Source organism: Marmota marmota, unplaced genomic scaffold (genome assembly GCF_001458135.2).
Source record: "Marmota marmota marmota unplaced genomic scaffold, marMar, whole genome shotgun sequence".
Classification (NCBI taxonomy): domain Eukaryota; kingdom Metazoa; phylum Chordata; class Mammalia; order Rodentia; family Sciuridae; genus Marmota; species Marmota marmota.
Window position 1 is genome coordinate 4,825,639 of NW_025999891.1, and position 16,417 is coordinate 4,842,055.

The following is a 16,417-nucleotide window of genomic DNA, read 5'->3' on the forward strand; positions in this document are numbered from 1 at the left end:
AATAAAAAAAGACATTCAGACTGATAAATGTAGAGTGTACAACACAATACCAAAGCCCATCTGTGACTTCTTATGTGTAATGTTTTATAATTTGGAGTTAGACCTTATGAAAGTCAAACAATTTGGAGTATAATTTTTAGACCTCCAAATAAAATTTTGATAAAATGGACTCATGATTCTAATAATCAAGGCTAGAAACTACTGATCTCAATAGTGAAAATTTAAGACAGTTATAGAAACTTAAAGACTACACATTTAAAGGAAAGCATAGTAATGAAAGGATACAGCTTAGAAAACTGTGAGTTTGTGTGCATGTATGTATGTGTGACCCATTCAATAACAATAGGTATTCTATAATCTCATGATGTGCTTATAACTTTTCAGAGTTTGGCATAAAACTATAGCTAATTTCCAAATTTTACTTGCACTCTTTTTAACACTCGTTTTCTCTTTACTAATTCAGTGAAGTAGGTTTAGGAAGTAGTTTCCCCCAAACACCAATTTCACTTACATTATCATGTTTAAAAAAACACAACATCTTCAATTCCCGGAAGACTCTTTTGCAAGAGACCAGATTCTGGAAGACGTTGGGCATCTTTTTGAGTGCTACTCTCTTTCCATCTCTTGGATCTGTTACTGACCTAAAGAAGCAATATTTGGGGGGGGGGGGGGGAAAAAGACAGAAATCAATTCCAAACCTTGTTCTCCAATGTTTCAGATCAGATCATGACAAATATCTTTATCTTAAAACAATATTAAATCCATATAATAAAGCTAAGGCATCAGTGAGAAAGCAGAGTATACACAAAGAAGATGTTCAGCTACCCAACTCATCTGCCATGCTTTTAAAAAATCCCTAATAAACATTTTGCCCTTTCTGAATGATCACTTATATGTCTGAGATAGGAGGAACATTAGTAGTAAAGCCATTTTAAAGATGGGAAAAAAAAAATAAACAGCATAGCATATTAACCATAATCAAAGTCAATCAGTTACATGCTTTATTTTCAGAGATGTTCAAACACAATTTAAATATCTTGGTTTCTAACCATATGAACATCTTTTAGTAACCTGGGATAGCACTGGCTGAACAATGTCCCTTCCTCAGAAGTATGAGTGGAGGCTTAAGGATCCCTCTAGTTCTTAAGTGATGATAACTTCTGTCCTTTTGTTTCCCAGCTTTCGGTGTGGTAGTTGCTCCTTATGGATATTATTTCTTTATAGCTCAGTGTTCCCCCTTTTTTCTTTCAGTCTTCTAACCACTTGTATAATGAATTTCCCATATTTACATTTTCCTATGTTTGAAATATCAGTGTGGTTTCCATTTTTCTGACTGAACTCAATCAATACATATTAAATGAAACAATTAAAGGAAACAAATCAATAAATTGGGTAAATTGGTCAACTGGTCATTTGGCTATTGTATGCCATGAATTAACCTAGAGCTTTTTTTCCCTGTCTACCCATCATACTAAGACTGGTTGTTCTATATGGTCAGCTAGGTTCCTGATGATCATTTCAGCTACCATTATCTTTAGTTTTTGCTCTGATCTAGTGCTTTGAATATTCCTTATAGCTTTGAGTAATTTTAAAATCTGATCCATGTGTCATCAATGCCTTTATTCAAGTTTAAGTTTAGAAAAATAATAGATCTTATTAACAGATATAGCACTAGAAACCATCTTTGAGATTGATATCCAATGACTAATCTTGGGTATAGTTATTCAAGTAATTATTCTTTCAATTAACTATGATCAATGCCATCAGGAAATCAGACAACCATCAAATTGCCTTCCTAAAAATAAAATATTCCTGTTATCTACCTATATCTAAAACAAAATCACACCAAATTTCTCTATGAATTAATCTTAGTTATCACTACTTCCTTTATCAAGTTTTCATGAAACTCTTACATGATGTATTCTAGTAATTTTAAACACAGGACGACTCCTTTTTGTTCTACTGTCTGAAAATTTGGTAAAACAATTAAGTAGTATCATTTTTGAGTTTTCCAAAGCTTGAAATGTAATTCAAATTAGGCCTGGAGACCTAATATTAGAGACCGTTGCTTAGAAAACCAAAACCAAAACCTAGAACATGGCTTAAATTGCTTATAAACTGGGAAAGTAAAATATCAGGGAAACTGAATATAAGTTATAGTCTGACTGTTGAAAGCCATTTTTTCTTCCTCCAATAATCATACCCTGGTTCAATATACTACTTATATATCCAGGTAATAGAAAATAAAAATGTCAAGGAAAGCCAGGCACATTGGGGCACACCTGTAATCCCAGTGACTAGGGAGCCTGAAGGAAGAGGATCATAAGTTCAAGGCCAGTTTGGACATTTAGTGAGACCCTGTCTTGAAATAAAAATAACAAAAGGGGTAGGGATATAGCTCAGTGGTAGACCACTCTTGCGTTCACTCCCCAGTACAACAAAAAGAAAAAAAAAATCAAGGAAATACAAAGGAAGGAAAATTTTGGATCATACATTGTATTCAATTGTCATGTCTCTTGTCTTTTTAAACCTGCAATAGTTATCTAGCATGTCTTTCATGACAGTACCATTTTTGAAGAGTATAGTACATTTATTTTGTAGACTGTCCTTCAGTTTGGGTTTGTGTGGTGTTTATTCATGATTAGATTCAGATTATGCTGGCTTTTAAAAATTTGTTTCTGTGGTACTAGCAATTGGACCCAGAGCCACTCTATGACTTAATGAAGTGCATCTCCAGACCCCAACCCTCCTTTTTTTCCTTCATTTTGAGACACTGTCTCACTAAATTGCTGAAGCTGACCTTAAACCTGGCGATCTTCCTGCCTCAACCTCCAAGTAGTTGATATTATTCCACTGTGCCCAGCCCTGCATTTTTGATAGGAATACAGAAATACTATCTTCTCAGAGCATTGTATTTGCAGGCATGATGTTAATATGTCTCATCACTGGGGATAACTTCAGTCACTTGGATGAAGGGTCTGCCAAGTTTCTCCACTATAAAATTACTATTTTTTCCCATTGTAACTGTAAATAGCCTATTCCTCATCAAAATTTGACTTACTACCTTCAGTATACATTGATGATTTTTGTCTAACCAATTATTGATGGTTGCCAAATGGTACTTTAATAATTTTATCATCTTTTATAATAGTCCAGTACAATATATATTAGCTTTTTTAGTGAATAAACTGATTTCATAAAATGCTCTCTCCAGGGCTGGGGATATAGCTCAGTTGGTAGAGTGTTTGTCTTGCATGCACTAAGCCCTGGGTTCAATCCCCAGCACCACAAAAAACAAAACAAAACAAAACAAAAACCACGACTCTTTCCAGAGGCCTCATATAATACTACTTCTTCCTAACTTGTGACTTGTTTTTGCTGATCATCCTATTGTGATGAGAAACACTGCACTAACATAAACCTGCTCCTGGAAATACTTGACATAGGCTCAAGGTTAGTACTGTGCCTTGTAATGTTTTAAGGTAAAATTCGCAAAGCAGCATTTTATTTTATTATTCATGCAAAAGTCAGTCATGCCTGTGGCTGGTAACAATATAACTCTAATGAATGTGAATGGCAGTGCAGTAATTTCACGCCATGTTGTTTGTTCTCTCTTAACTTGAGGTAGCAGATGCTTTAGTTCAGCACAAACAGTACCACAGAGCAAAGATAAGTGTGGAAGAATGTTATACAGGAATTCTTTTATTTCCTTTGTTATTCAAAGGATAGTTGTGCTTAGTTTCTCTGCTGCTGCAAAACTCTGGTTACTACAAATATGCTTGTTAATTAAGCTCCAGATGTAGAGATAATGAACAACTTTTAGAGTAACTTGGCTCATTTCAGAGAGAAAAAAAAAAAAAGGAGCTATCCTTATATCTGCAATCCACTTATTGGTCAGTTATTTTCAGTGCTAAATACTGGATGCCCTAAATAGTACATCTATCATTTCATCTTACTACCTTTTTAAGCATTCAAGTTATACTAACAGGTGTTTACTTCCCGAATTAATTAATATTAATAATTAATTAAATTAATATTTGATTTCTACCATGTTAAAAATAAAGTTGTAAAGGTTTTGAGAAGGAATTCTTTACACCTGCCTGGAGTGTATCATCCTCCTCTGCTCTTAGAACAAGTCCAACTATTTTTTAAAAAGCTAAAAGAATCTAAAAGTCATTCTTCAGAGAGAGAGAAAGAGAGTTTGTCAAAAGTACAACAACAAAACAAGAAGCTTTTTAGATCTGTTGTGGTCATTTTGTCAAAAACTTTTCTTAATCCCAGGAAACTATGACCATTATCACAAATCTGCTTGAATTACTGACAAGCAGAAAAACTGAATGACACAAGAGTAAAACTTATTGGGGACACTCTCCTAGGCACCAAAATGTCACTTAAAACATGTTTAAAGTATCAAAACATCTTTAAATTGTTGCTTAAAGCATCGTTAAATTAGCAAGAATCTCCAAGAAATTTTAAGTTCCTCATTAATTTTTATGTGAAGAATCTTTCCCCATGTTTTTAGCAGTTTTCAAGTTTATGTTTCTGATACAGATTTTTAGCTACTCAAAAGAAACAAATAATTTATAGTAAGAATGCTTCAACTTAGATTAAGATAATCAAGTTCTCCTAATTCTATTCATGTCAAGTTGTTATAAGCAATCCCCTATTTTTTGCTATATATACTACAATTACTATATCAAATGTACCAATACAGTATATATCTCAGCTACGGAATCTCCTAACTAGATTCTAAATATTTAGATTATTGCTTTCACATTCATTTTGAAATTCATTTCCTTAGAAGTTATTTTTACTTTTATTTAGGTTGTCTGCTTGAGAAAAAACAAATTATGATACAAAATTTTTGACAAAAAATAGGTCTAGAGAATGTATCCTTGTTATATATTCTAGGACACACATGAAATTTAAGAATAAATTAAGGAACAAGGAATTTATTTTTATGTCTCTCTGCTCTTTCTAACCAGAATTTTAACAGGCTATAGTTTGTATGCATTCTCTGCCATAATTTATAGAGCTGCATACCATTTTGAAGGAAAAATCTTTTATGCCTCCCTCCCCCACTCAAAAAAAAAAAAAAAGATTCTCATCTTCCATGTTTATATTGCTTGTTCCATCCATTGAGCTTTTGTTTGTCTGTTTATTCAAGTCTGTATTTGTTGAGTTAGCTGTATGCATAAGAAGGGATCTTTTCTCTTTTTTCTCAAGATACTAAAATGGCCCCAAAATTTGTTATTTTATTGCTTTCTATTATAAGGGGGAAAAAAACCTTATACAATAGCTAAACCAAGGCTATAATGAAATGAAGTTCATCATTTTTTCATATCTTTCTAACATTATTGACTAGCAGAAGCAAAATATCTATATTTAATTGAAAGAGTTAAATATGAACTTAATCATCCCCTAATTCTGTTTAAATAAATGACAGTAGGCCATTCTGATCTACAGTGAGGCACTCAAGGCACTGATAAAGGAGGAGGGATAAGCAATAGGCCAGCCATTCAATATCAGACCATCATATTTATTTTCAAATACTTTACTAGAGTAAGAACTCACTTTCAAGACCCCTCTAATTCCCCACCAATAATGTTGGATAAGTTAAAATGTAACTGAAAATTATTTTGTTTTTTCCTGTGGTCCTAGGAATATTTGATTTTTCTTTGGACCATGAATTAATTAGTTCCATCCACACTGTACATCCTGCAGAGATATAACAACTCTTCCTCCTTAGTCACTGTCCAGTATCTCTGTGAGGAATCCAACCTGCCTGTAATGAAGTGGTCACCCTGTCTTTTTAAAGGGGATTTTCTCATGTGAGAGGGTGAACATGATACAGCCCAGTCTGTCAAGCGAAGGGAGTTTTCATGGCCCACTAGCCACAGTCCTCCCTAGAAATAGACCTATGAATATTGCATGGGGAGAAAAACTAGTTGCAATGAAGGAAAGGTTTCTATGCAAAGCCATAAAGGAAAATAATTCGTATCTCCTTCTTGCATTTTAACAATTTTGGGTGAGAAGAGGTCATAAAGGATAACTAAAACTAAGTCACATAAAAAATGCTCGTTTTTAATCCCATTAAGGACTTCCTGAAAGTTATGTGTTCTGTCATAAGAATTCTGAGGAATATAAAGGCAAAAAAGTTTAAAAAAATGGCAATTTTTGCTGCACATTATGTTTCTAAACATACAGAAAGCTACATGACAGCTGGGCATGTGGTAGATGCCTGTAATCTCACCAGCTGAGGCAGGAGGATCAAGAATTTAAAGCCAGCCTCAGTAACTTAGTGAGGCCCTAAGAAACTCAGGGAGACCCTGTCTCTAAATAAAATATAAAAAAGGCCTGGGGATGTGGCTTTGTGGTTAAGTGCTCCAGGGTTCAATCCTTGGTACAAAAAAAAAAAAAAAATGACAAAAAAGAATTATTTTAATAACATGGTAGATTTATAACAGTGTGGCTTTGCATCATCAAAAAACTTTAATGCTAGTCAGGGATAGAACTCAGCTTGCCTAGCACACACATGGCCCTGGGTTCAGTCCCTAGCACCATGAAAAAAAAAAAAAGAAAGGAAAGAAAAGAAATTCACATTTTCAGAAAAAGCTTTGTTCTTGTCAAAAGGAATACTTTGTTATATGGCTTGGTACTGTGGTCATACATAAAATGCCCATATTTTCTAAAGATGTATATCTAATTTTATGTCTCAAAATAAAAACACATAAAAGGCTGTCGATGTAGCTCAGAATGCTTGATTAGTATGCACAGGGCCTTGGGTTCAATCCCTAGTACCATACAACCAACCAACCTTTGGTAACAATAAAAACAGATAGTTGAAAACTGAAGCAATCTTGATAATTATTATATCTGGGTGGTAAGTCTAAATACAGGAAAGTAAAGAAAATAATATATATTTGAAAGTTTTCAAATAGAAATTAAATTTATAAAAAATATTATTAATAATATTAAAAATATCTTCCCATAGCTTGGGAGGCTAAGGCAGGAGGATCGCAATTTCAAAACCAGTCTTAGCAACTTGGCAAAGTCCTTAGCAACTTAGACCCCGTTTCAAAATAAAAAATTTTAAAAAGGGTTTGGGATGTGATGGGTTTTAGATACAGATATGAGATGCAAAATCACACAACTTTTAGAAGACAACATACAGGATATTTAGGCAGGGAGAAGATGTCTTCCATGAACAAAAAACACTAATTATACAGTTGTAATGTGCCCCTAGGTTCCATCCCTGTTACCAAAAAAGAAAAAAGGAAAAAAAAAAAAAAAGAAAGGAAGAAAAATGTTATCTGGGATCAAAGCTAACAAATGATATCCTATGCAAAACTTCTACAAAAAGCAACTAAAAAACATTGAAAACAATTAAAGAATAGACATATATTCGCTGACTAGAAGATGCAACATTGTAAAAACTTCAATTCTCTCAAACTGACTTCTAGATTGAGTGAAATCCAATAAGATCTTCACAAGGTTTTCTTTTTGTGAAACCAGACAAATTATTTCTGAAGTTTTTATGGAAATGCAAGGGTGCAAATGATAGCTAAAACACTTGAAGAACAAGGTGGGAGAAACTGCTCTGCTAGATTTAATGCCTTATTATAAAGTTACCATAATTTACACAATGTAATTTTTGTGCAAATATAGTCCAGAAATAGAAATATGACCTAGAAATGTAATCTTGCATATATGAACACTTGGCTTATCAAAAGGGTGGCTCAGAGCTGGGAATGGTGGCACAAGCCTATAATCCCAGTGACTTGAAAGGCTGAGGCAGGAGGATTGCAAGTTCAAAACCAGCCTCAGCAACTTACCAAGGCTCTGAGCAACCCAGGGAGATCCTCTCTCTAAACAAAATACAAAAATGGGCTAGGGATGTGACTAAATGGTTAAGTTCTCCTGGGTTCAAATCCCTGGTACTAAAAAAAAGAAAAGTAGAAAAGAAAGAAAAAGAGTGGCTCTGCAGAGCAGTGAAGATGGGAAAGTTATGCCAGTTATTAAGCTACTGTATCTTAACTTCAAACCCATCCAGCTAAACACTGGTCTGTAATAGCAGCAGCTGAATTCAATTTATTGTTTTTCCAACTCTTGCAGAACTGGTCTCACTGTATCTTCTACTAGAGATACCAACAGTAGTAAGCCCATATCCCTTCCTCAGATGGCTGAATTTCTGCTCCATGAGGTTTAAAGTTTTAATAATTCCAAGTTCATACCTATATTCTCCCAGGTGTGAGATGGAAACTGTTACTTGTGTTGACATCTTAGTGTTCTTTTCTTGCCTTTTTAATTACCTGGTACCCAACAACTTTATTGGTATTTTTTTCATATTAAAACACTATTTAAGTAATTGTAGTTTCACTTCACACTATACACACAAATAGGTGGGTTTTAGATATAGATGTGAGATGTAAAATCACACAACTCTTAGAAGACAACATATAGGACAATGTCTTCAAGATATTTAGGCAGGGAGAAGATGCTTCCATGAAGAAAAAACACTAGTTATACAGGAAAATTGATATTTACCTTCTTTAAAATCAAGGACTTCTTTTCATATCTATACATTGTTAAGAGATAAAAAACGTAAGTCACGTAGAGGATGCTTGCGACACTTAGAAGGAACAAAGGGCTCTTATCCATATATATATAGAACTCCTATGAATCAATTTTTTTTTTTAAAGTCTGGGAATACCAAATGTTTTACAAAGATGTAGTGCAATGGAAATTCTTAATAGACTACTGACAGGTGTGTGTACATTGGTAATCACTTGGAAAACAAGTTGGCATAAAGACAGACAGACAGACAGACAGATAGATAGATAGATTTCAACATTGTAATTTGACTCCTTGATGTATATACTAAAATACATACACATTTTTATAGCACCAATTATTAGTGAAAAAACTCAAATATCCATGAACAGTAGTAGTATGGTTTAAAAAAGTGTATACTTATATTATGAAATATTCTACAGCAATTAAAATTAACTACTGTTACATGCAACACAGATAAATCTCACAAACACAATTCCATAGAAAGAAACCAATCACAATAAACATGTACTACAAGACTTCTTTTCTATAATATTAAAAATACATGACAAGTTAAACTCTAATGTATAGGGATACACACTTAAAGAGACCCTGAAGAGTGGTTATCCTTAGGAGTGGGGATGATAGTGGGAGAGGGCATAGAGAACTTCTAGGTACTTGTGATGTCTTTCTTACTTTTCACTTGAATGATTATAGGGATGTGTAATACTATTGTGTGTGATAAGTCACTAAGCTGTATTTTGTGTATGTTTCTGTGTTATAATACAACTAAAAAGGCTTTTAAGGAAGGCAAACTGCCCAGTTTAATTTTTTGGTGTAAAAGCACTTTAGCTTGAAATCTATACAATGAGTAATTTTTTTTTTTTTTTAAAGAGCGAGTGAGAGAGAGAGAGAATTTTTTAAATATTTATATTTTGGTTTTCGGCGGACACAACATCTTTTGTTTGTATGTGGTGCTGAGGATCCAACCCAGGCCTCACGCATGCCAGGTGAGCGCGCTACTGCTTGAGCCACATCCCCAGCCCATATAATGAGTAATTTTTTAAAAAAGATCATTCTTTCCCTTATTTTTCACATTGATACACATCTAGACCAGCTCAGTGGATTTTTGTCACTTCTTTCCCTGTGCTACAGGTTCATTCTGTAAAGAGGAGTATGTTAAAATATCTTTTTTATGTTTTGATAGAATTTCAAAGGAATTTGCTTGCTTAAAAAAATAAACATTTTCTTCATCATTAAACAAGAATATACTATTAAGAAGCATTCCACAGGAAAGTGCTGTCAGCAGAATTTAGGACTACAGTCCCACCCCTAATCTAATCACAATCTCCTAACGTCTTCCATTGTGAAGCAAAATGCTGAACAAGCCACAATATATACATGTGCTTCAGGTTTTTAATTAGTTAGCCTGTTATAAATAACCAAAACCAAAAATATTGCAAAAACAAAATAAAGAGGCAAGACTTCCAGCTGTGGCAAACTGAAGAGGTCAGCAAATCCTCTCCCCCAAAACAACTATAAAATTAGACAACATTTTTCAAAAACAAACATTTCGGGCCTCTATAAAATGACCAAAGTCAAATGACAAATTTTAAAGTATTTATGAAGAATGCTGAAATTTGAGTCAAAGAACAATGGAAGTCAGTGGCATTACTGCGTGGAGCACCTCCTTACTCACACCTCCCCTGACCCCCTGCAATAGTTCCACCTAAGCAGGGCTGACAATGAAAACCAGCAACTTAGAAAGCAAAAAAATCCATTCCCAGTGACATTGAGAGTAAAAGCATCAAATTCCACTGGAAAATAACAGAAAAAGTCTATAGTTCTGCTAGCCTGAGCCTGCTCCCCCAGTTGGGGAGATAAGCGAACAAACAGAAACCCAGAAATTTAACAAAGAGATTCTGGAAATGAGAGAGCCTTAGAGGGTCTACATAAACTCTCTATACATCCCTGGCTCAATGGAAGTTGAGTATATACACAGAAGGGACCAGAGAGGGACCAAGCAGAATTTCAGGTTTGTATTTTGTTTTTTAATTGCTATTTTAATTTTTGGACTTCCCTTCCTGTGGTTCCCTTTTGTGTCTGCATAGCTTAGTAGTCAGCCACTGATTGAGTAATGGTTATCTTCCAACATCCTGAGCCAGTAAGACTTCCACAGTTTGGTTATCCATCTATATGTATATGTGTGTGTCCAGATCTCATCCAATTTTCACAAATAACTAGCTTTTATTTTCTGCTGAGTCCTTTAGTTCTCCTCACATGAAGGAAGCCTCCCAGAGGGCCAAGGATGTATGGAGAGCTTGGAGTGAAAGGATTTGCTGACCCCAAAGGGTAACTTAAGTTCACACATACACAGAAATCAAAAATACTAGAGTGGTAAGTACATAGAAGAATACATTGTTGGGTTTATAATATATATGTATGATATACGACAATAATAGCATAAAAGGGAGAAGAAATTGAGCTAATTAGAAAAATGCTGCCATATTTTACTGGAATCAAGACAACATTAATTTGAAATTTGTTTGGAAATTAAGATGCATGCCAGGAACAATCAATAAGAAAATAACTAAAAAATCAAAAGAGGATTAAAACATCAAAAGATGGGCTGGGGATGTGGCTCAAGCTGTAGCGCGCTCGCCTGGCATGCGTGCGGCCCGGGTTCGATCCTCAGCACCACATACAAACAAAGATGTTGTGTCCGCCGAGAACTAAAATAAATAAATAAATAAATATTTAAAAAAAAAAAAAAAAAACATCAAAAGATGAGGACGGGGGGGTGTAGCTTAGTGTAAAGTACATGATTAGCATCTATGATGCCCTAGGTTCAAACCTCACTCTAAGTGTATATGTGCACACACGCAAACACATAATCAATAAATGAGTAAATATGATCATCTACAAATATTTGTTTAACATAAAATAAGGAAATGAAGGAAGAATGTAGGAACAAAAGAAACATGAGCACATAAAGGGCATTTCATATTTGTGTTAAAAGGCTCAATGTTAGGATGGCAATTCTCTCAAATAGTGATCTCCTGATTCAATGAAATCTCAGTCAAAATTGGAACCATCATACAATACTGGTGGGAACGTAAAATGACACAGCCACTTTGGAAAACAGTTTGAGTCTTCTGGAGTGATGAAAATAATTCAAAAACTAAAACTGAATATATCCTATTAATTGTTGCAGATCATTATAAATTCACTAGAAGTCACTGAATTATGATGGCTCATTTTATGGTATTTCAATTATGACTCAATAAAGCTGTTAAAATAAAAACCATCACCACAGAATACCAAGTGTTTACAACATTCTAGGTTCTATTCTAATTTATTTTGTACAGTTCCTATCTTTGCCTTTAATATTTTATATAGCTTTTCCATTTATTCAGGTTAGTCACTAGACAAATATATAGAAATTTCAAATCATCTATTCAAACAAATATAATTTTCATTTCATTTCTTCTTTTATTTTAATAGCAATGTTTTATTTAATTCTAATTCATTTGGAATTCCAATCATGTATGGAATGAGATATTTATTTATAATAATAGTAACTATGAACCAATTTCTGGAACTGCTATTTCCTCTAAAGTTCACTAGTTCATTTTCAACCAGTACTTATCCAATAAGATTATTGATCCCATAGATACGGATGTAGCTCAGTGGTAGAGGGCTTGCATTCAATCTCACAAGTGGGAGGAACAGTATCTTTTAGGATGAAAACTACTGAAATCTTGAGCACAAAGATTCTATTACCGTCCATATGCTCCTAGTATGTAGAATAGTATTCCATCCCAGGTCAACTTCTACACTAAATCCCACCTGATCATCAAGAATTTTTTTTTTTTTAATGCTGAAAACCTCTTAATGTGTATTCTATTTATATTATTCTTGAGCGTTTTTCATCTATGTTCAACAAGATTGCTTTTAATCTTACTCCCCAGCCTTAGTAGGTATATTTTGTCTGACTCACAAAATAAGTAGCCTTCCATTTACTTCAGTGTTTAGTACCTGTTTATATGATATAGGTATTACGTGCTTAAAAATATTCACCAGTGGTTACATTAAAATTCATGTGTTTCCTATTCCAACTAGTTTAGTATCTAAAGTATCTAGGTATAGTGTTTATATTTTTATAATATACATAAATTTCTATATATATAAATTTTTGCAGGTTAGTTTATAAAATTTTTATTTAAAAAAAATTTCAGGGAGCTGGGATTGTGGCTCAGTGATAGAGTGCTTGCCTAGCATGTGTGAGGCACTGGGTTCGCTTCTCAGCACCACATATAAATAAATGAACAAAATAAAGGCCCATCAATGTTTTAAAAAAATATTTAAAAAAAATTTCAGTAGTTTTCATCCTAATTTTGTCTCTTATTACACAGCTCTTTTCTAAGGTCCTTTTGAGCTTCACTGATCCATTTTATTTGCTTGTTGAAATAAGCACAGAAGAATTGAAAAAAATTATAAGTTTATTTCCCAGCCTATGAGCTGGATAACTGGTGGTAGGGGTTTTCATGTCTTTCAAACAGTATAGTTTATTTATTGTATTTCCTTTTTTTAAATTCTAACTGAAATCTTGCTATGTTTTGTTATACATTTCTAATCTTATTGTTCTATAATCTGAGGATGATGTGTGTAAAATTTATGTTGAATGTATTTACTAAAAAATTATATGTTGGGCTGGGGATGTGGCTCAAGCAGTAGCGCGCTCGCCTGGCATGCGTGCGGCCCGGGATCGATCCTCAGCACCACATACAAACAAAGATGTTGTCTCCGCCGAAAACTAAAAAATAAATATTAAAAAAAAAATCTCTCTCTTTTAAAAAAAATTAAATGTATTCAAATATGTGTATTTAAAACAAAGCACATGTGCCTACTTTCGTTTTCTCAAAATTTTATCTTATTTCATTATTGAGGACCATTAATTTTTGGTTTATTTGAATGGAAATTTACACAATAAGATAAACACTGTCTCCTATTCAAGTGTTCTTGTAGACAGTTCTTATACTTATCAGTTTTTGTTTCTTTTGTTTTCCTGTTATGTTATCTGGAACAGATGTGCTGGCATACAACCATGGTGTAGTGTACAAGACATATTCTAACTTTACAAAAAAGAAGTTTTAATATAAATATTTTATGTATTTTTCATTACACATAAATTGGAAATGATTTTAAGATAGTAATATATGGAAAACATTATTTGTTCATATACATTATTTGTTCATATAAATGAAACAAACTGTGTAATAGAATTTAGTTGAGAGTAATAAGTTCTGAATTTGCAAAAATATTCTAAAAACTATAAAATAACTAAGAAAAAATGTTGACTGAGGTATGTTTTCAATAAAACAGGTAACACAAGATCATTTTTCTGTGTATTTCATGCTAAATTTTCCAACCCCATCAAAGATGCTTTAGATGCAGGATAAATTTTGGGGAAATACATTTGGAAACATGCAGTAACAAACACTGATTTTTAATTATGGTGAACAAAGTGATAAAGGAACTTAAATAAATTATCCATTATAGGAATAAAAATTGCAAATAATCAGTTTTTAAAAATATGCAAGTGTTCTGAACATGGCTGAGGCCTTGGCTCTGGGTAGTGAAGCTTGCTGGTATGAGGCAGGGAACATGATGGCTCTAAATGAGTAGGGTGATCATTATTTGCTAACAATATCTACTCCAGGCCCACCTGGGGAAATATGGCAGTAAGCTCAAAAGCTGCTAGCAAGAGATAACAAAGGTTTTCTTCTGTGCCCAACCTATGGATGAATCATCAGTCTTTATTATAACTCACTCTTTAAGAAGAAATGGGGAAGGATCTGGCTGCCCAAACATCTGGCAGAGGTTTAACTGATGACTGAAACATTATCCCCAAATCCATTTTTTCTTTTTTTAAAAAAAGGCAAATGACAGGACTGGGGTCATGGCTCAGCGGTAGAGTACTTGTCTAGCACATGCAAGGCCCTGGGTTCAATCCTCAGCACCACATAAATAAAATAAATATATATTTTAAAAAAGGCAAATGACATCTGTAATCATTTGAAGAATCCACATTTTCTCCCATTTAAAAAGCCAGTTACTTGGAGAAGAAAATGAAAATGTTATCCCAGTTTTATATCTGAGGCCTACCAGTACTTGGATAAAACCATAATTTAAAATTCTTTTATTATTAGTTAAAATATGTAGATTAATGTAATTACAAACTATAAAACCTCAGGTAAAGAGGGATGCATTTGCCTCAGCCATACTTAGCCACATTAGAGAACCTACCAGTTAGCTGGGCACGGAGGCAGACACCTATAATCCCATTAGCTCTGGAGGCTGAGGAAGATGGCAAGTTCAAAGCCAGCCTCAGCAACATCGAGGTGCTAAGCAACTCAGTGAGACCTTATCTCTAAAAAAATATAAAAGAGGGCTGGGAATGTGGCTCAGGGGCCAAGTGCCCCCTGAATTCAATCCCCAGCACATACACACAAAAAAAATTATATACATAAAGAAGCTACCTATTATATACCACAACTAGTATTTCAGGTATATATTACATGGTAGGATGATTTTATTATTTTATTTTATTCTATTTTTGGGAGAGGTACTTGGGATTGAATTTGGGGGCACTCAACTACTGAGCCACAGCCATAGCCCTATTTTTCGTATTTTATTTAGAGACAGGGTCTCATTGAGTTGTTTACAGCCTTACTTTTGCTAAGGCTGGCTTTGAACTCGCAATCCTCCTACCTCAGCCTCCCAAGCCACTGGGATTACAGGTGTGTGCCACTGTGCCCGGCTTGTAGGACAATTTTAAATCCTCCTTTGGGATATAAATTTAAAGGACAGCTCTGGTGGAAAGGAGGTCCTGACTCCTTTCCCTTGAACTATGATAGAAAACCTTGAACAAAGGTGAAGATTCAAGATAGCAATCAGAAATAGTAATGCAGAATGTAGCTGCATACAGAAAAATGTTCTATTGTCTTGTATCTTACTGAGGAAATGAACATTTAACAGAAAACTACCTGAAGAATGGAAGCCTGCTAAGCCAAACAGAACTAGATGAGATTCAATGGTGCAACAGTTTTAAAAGTGGGAGTCTAGGGAAGAGGGCCACAAGAAAGCCATAAGATGAATTTAGAAGTAAAATAGCATCAGTTTGTTCTGAGTTTCTTCCTTTTACTATTTATATCCAAAATACCAGGGTGGGGGTGGAGTGAGAGGGAGCATTTCCTGAAAGGGTTTCATGTAAAAACATTTTAAGACTATTACCACTCACCTCTAACCAATAACTACCAGCTACTTCCACATGGATACTGATTGCTAAATCTCTCCTAGAGAGCCTTGCTCTGCTTCTTGTCAGTTTCACTTCAGGAAGAAGGATGAAACTAACCACAAAAGTGATGAGGACAACAAATGTCAAATGTGCTTGTCAAAAAAAGCCTATCTGAAAAATACCACTCACAACATTGAATAAAAATAACTAAAACTCAGACCCTTTTCTTCCACTGACCTCACTTTGATAAAGTAAAAATGATTGTTGGTATGCTGCAATTTTTATCAAGTCACAAATCCTTAGGAGAAACAAAGCAGAGAATGAGAAACTGCCAAGATTTAATTTAATTGAGAAGGAAGCTAGATAGTAAGCTGCCTATCTCAAAATCCCTGTTCTGCTTAGAGAATGTGCTAGTTTCAGTGAATACTATAATAAAGGGAACATCAGGTAGGAAACATTTATCAGTTGAAAAATGGTCAACAGGGAATTTTAAGTTGAAAAGGAATTCTGAAATGTTTCATTTTGTAAACAGCAGCTATAATCAACCAATAGTAGGAAGAAAAT

At 34.1% G+C, this 16,417-nt stretch overlaps 1 protein-coding gene across 3 annotated transcripts in view; it reads right to left on the minus strand.

The window, feature by feature from the left end:
• The window catches only part of Nlk (nemo like kinase), a 151,654-nt gene that overhangs the window by 64,149 nt on the left and 71,088 nt on the right, over positions 1–16,417 (minus strand). For all 3 annotated transcript variants that reach the window (XM_015501138.1, XM_015501139.2, XM_015501137.2), the window contains exon 2: positions 512–641. In XM_015501138.1, coding sequence (XP_015356624.1) covers positions 512–641 — 130 coding nt within the window. The remainder of the gene's footprint in view (positions 1–511; positions 642–16,417) is intronic.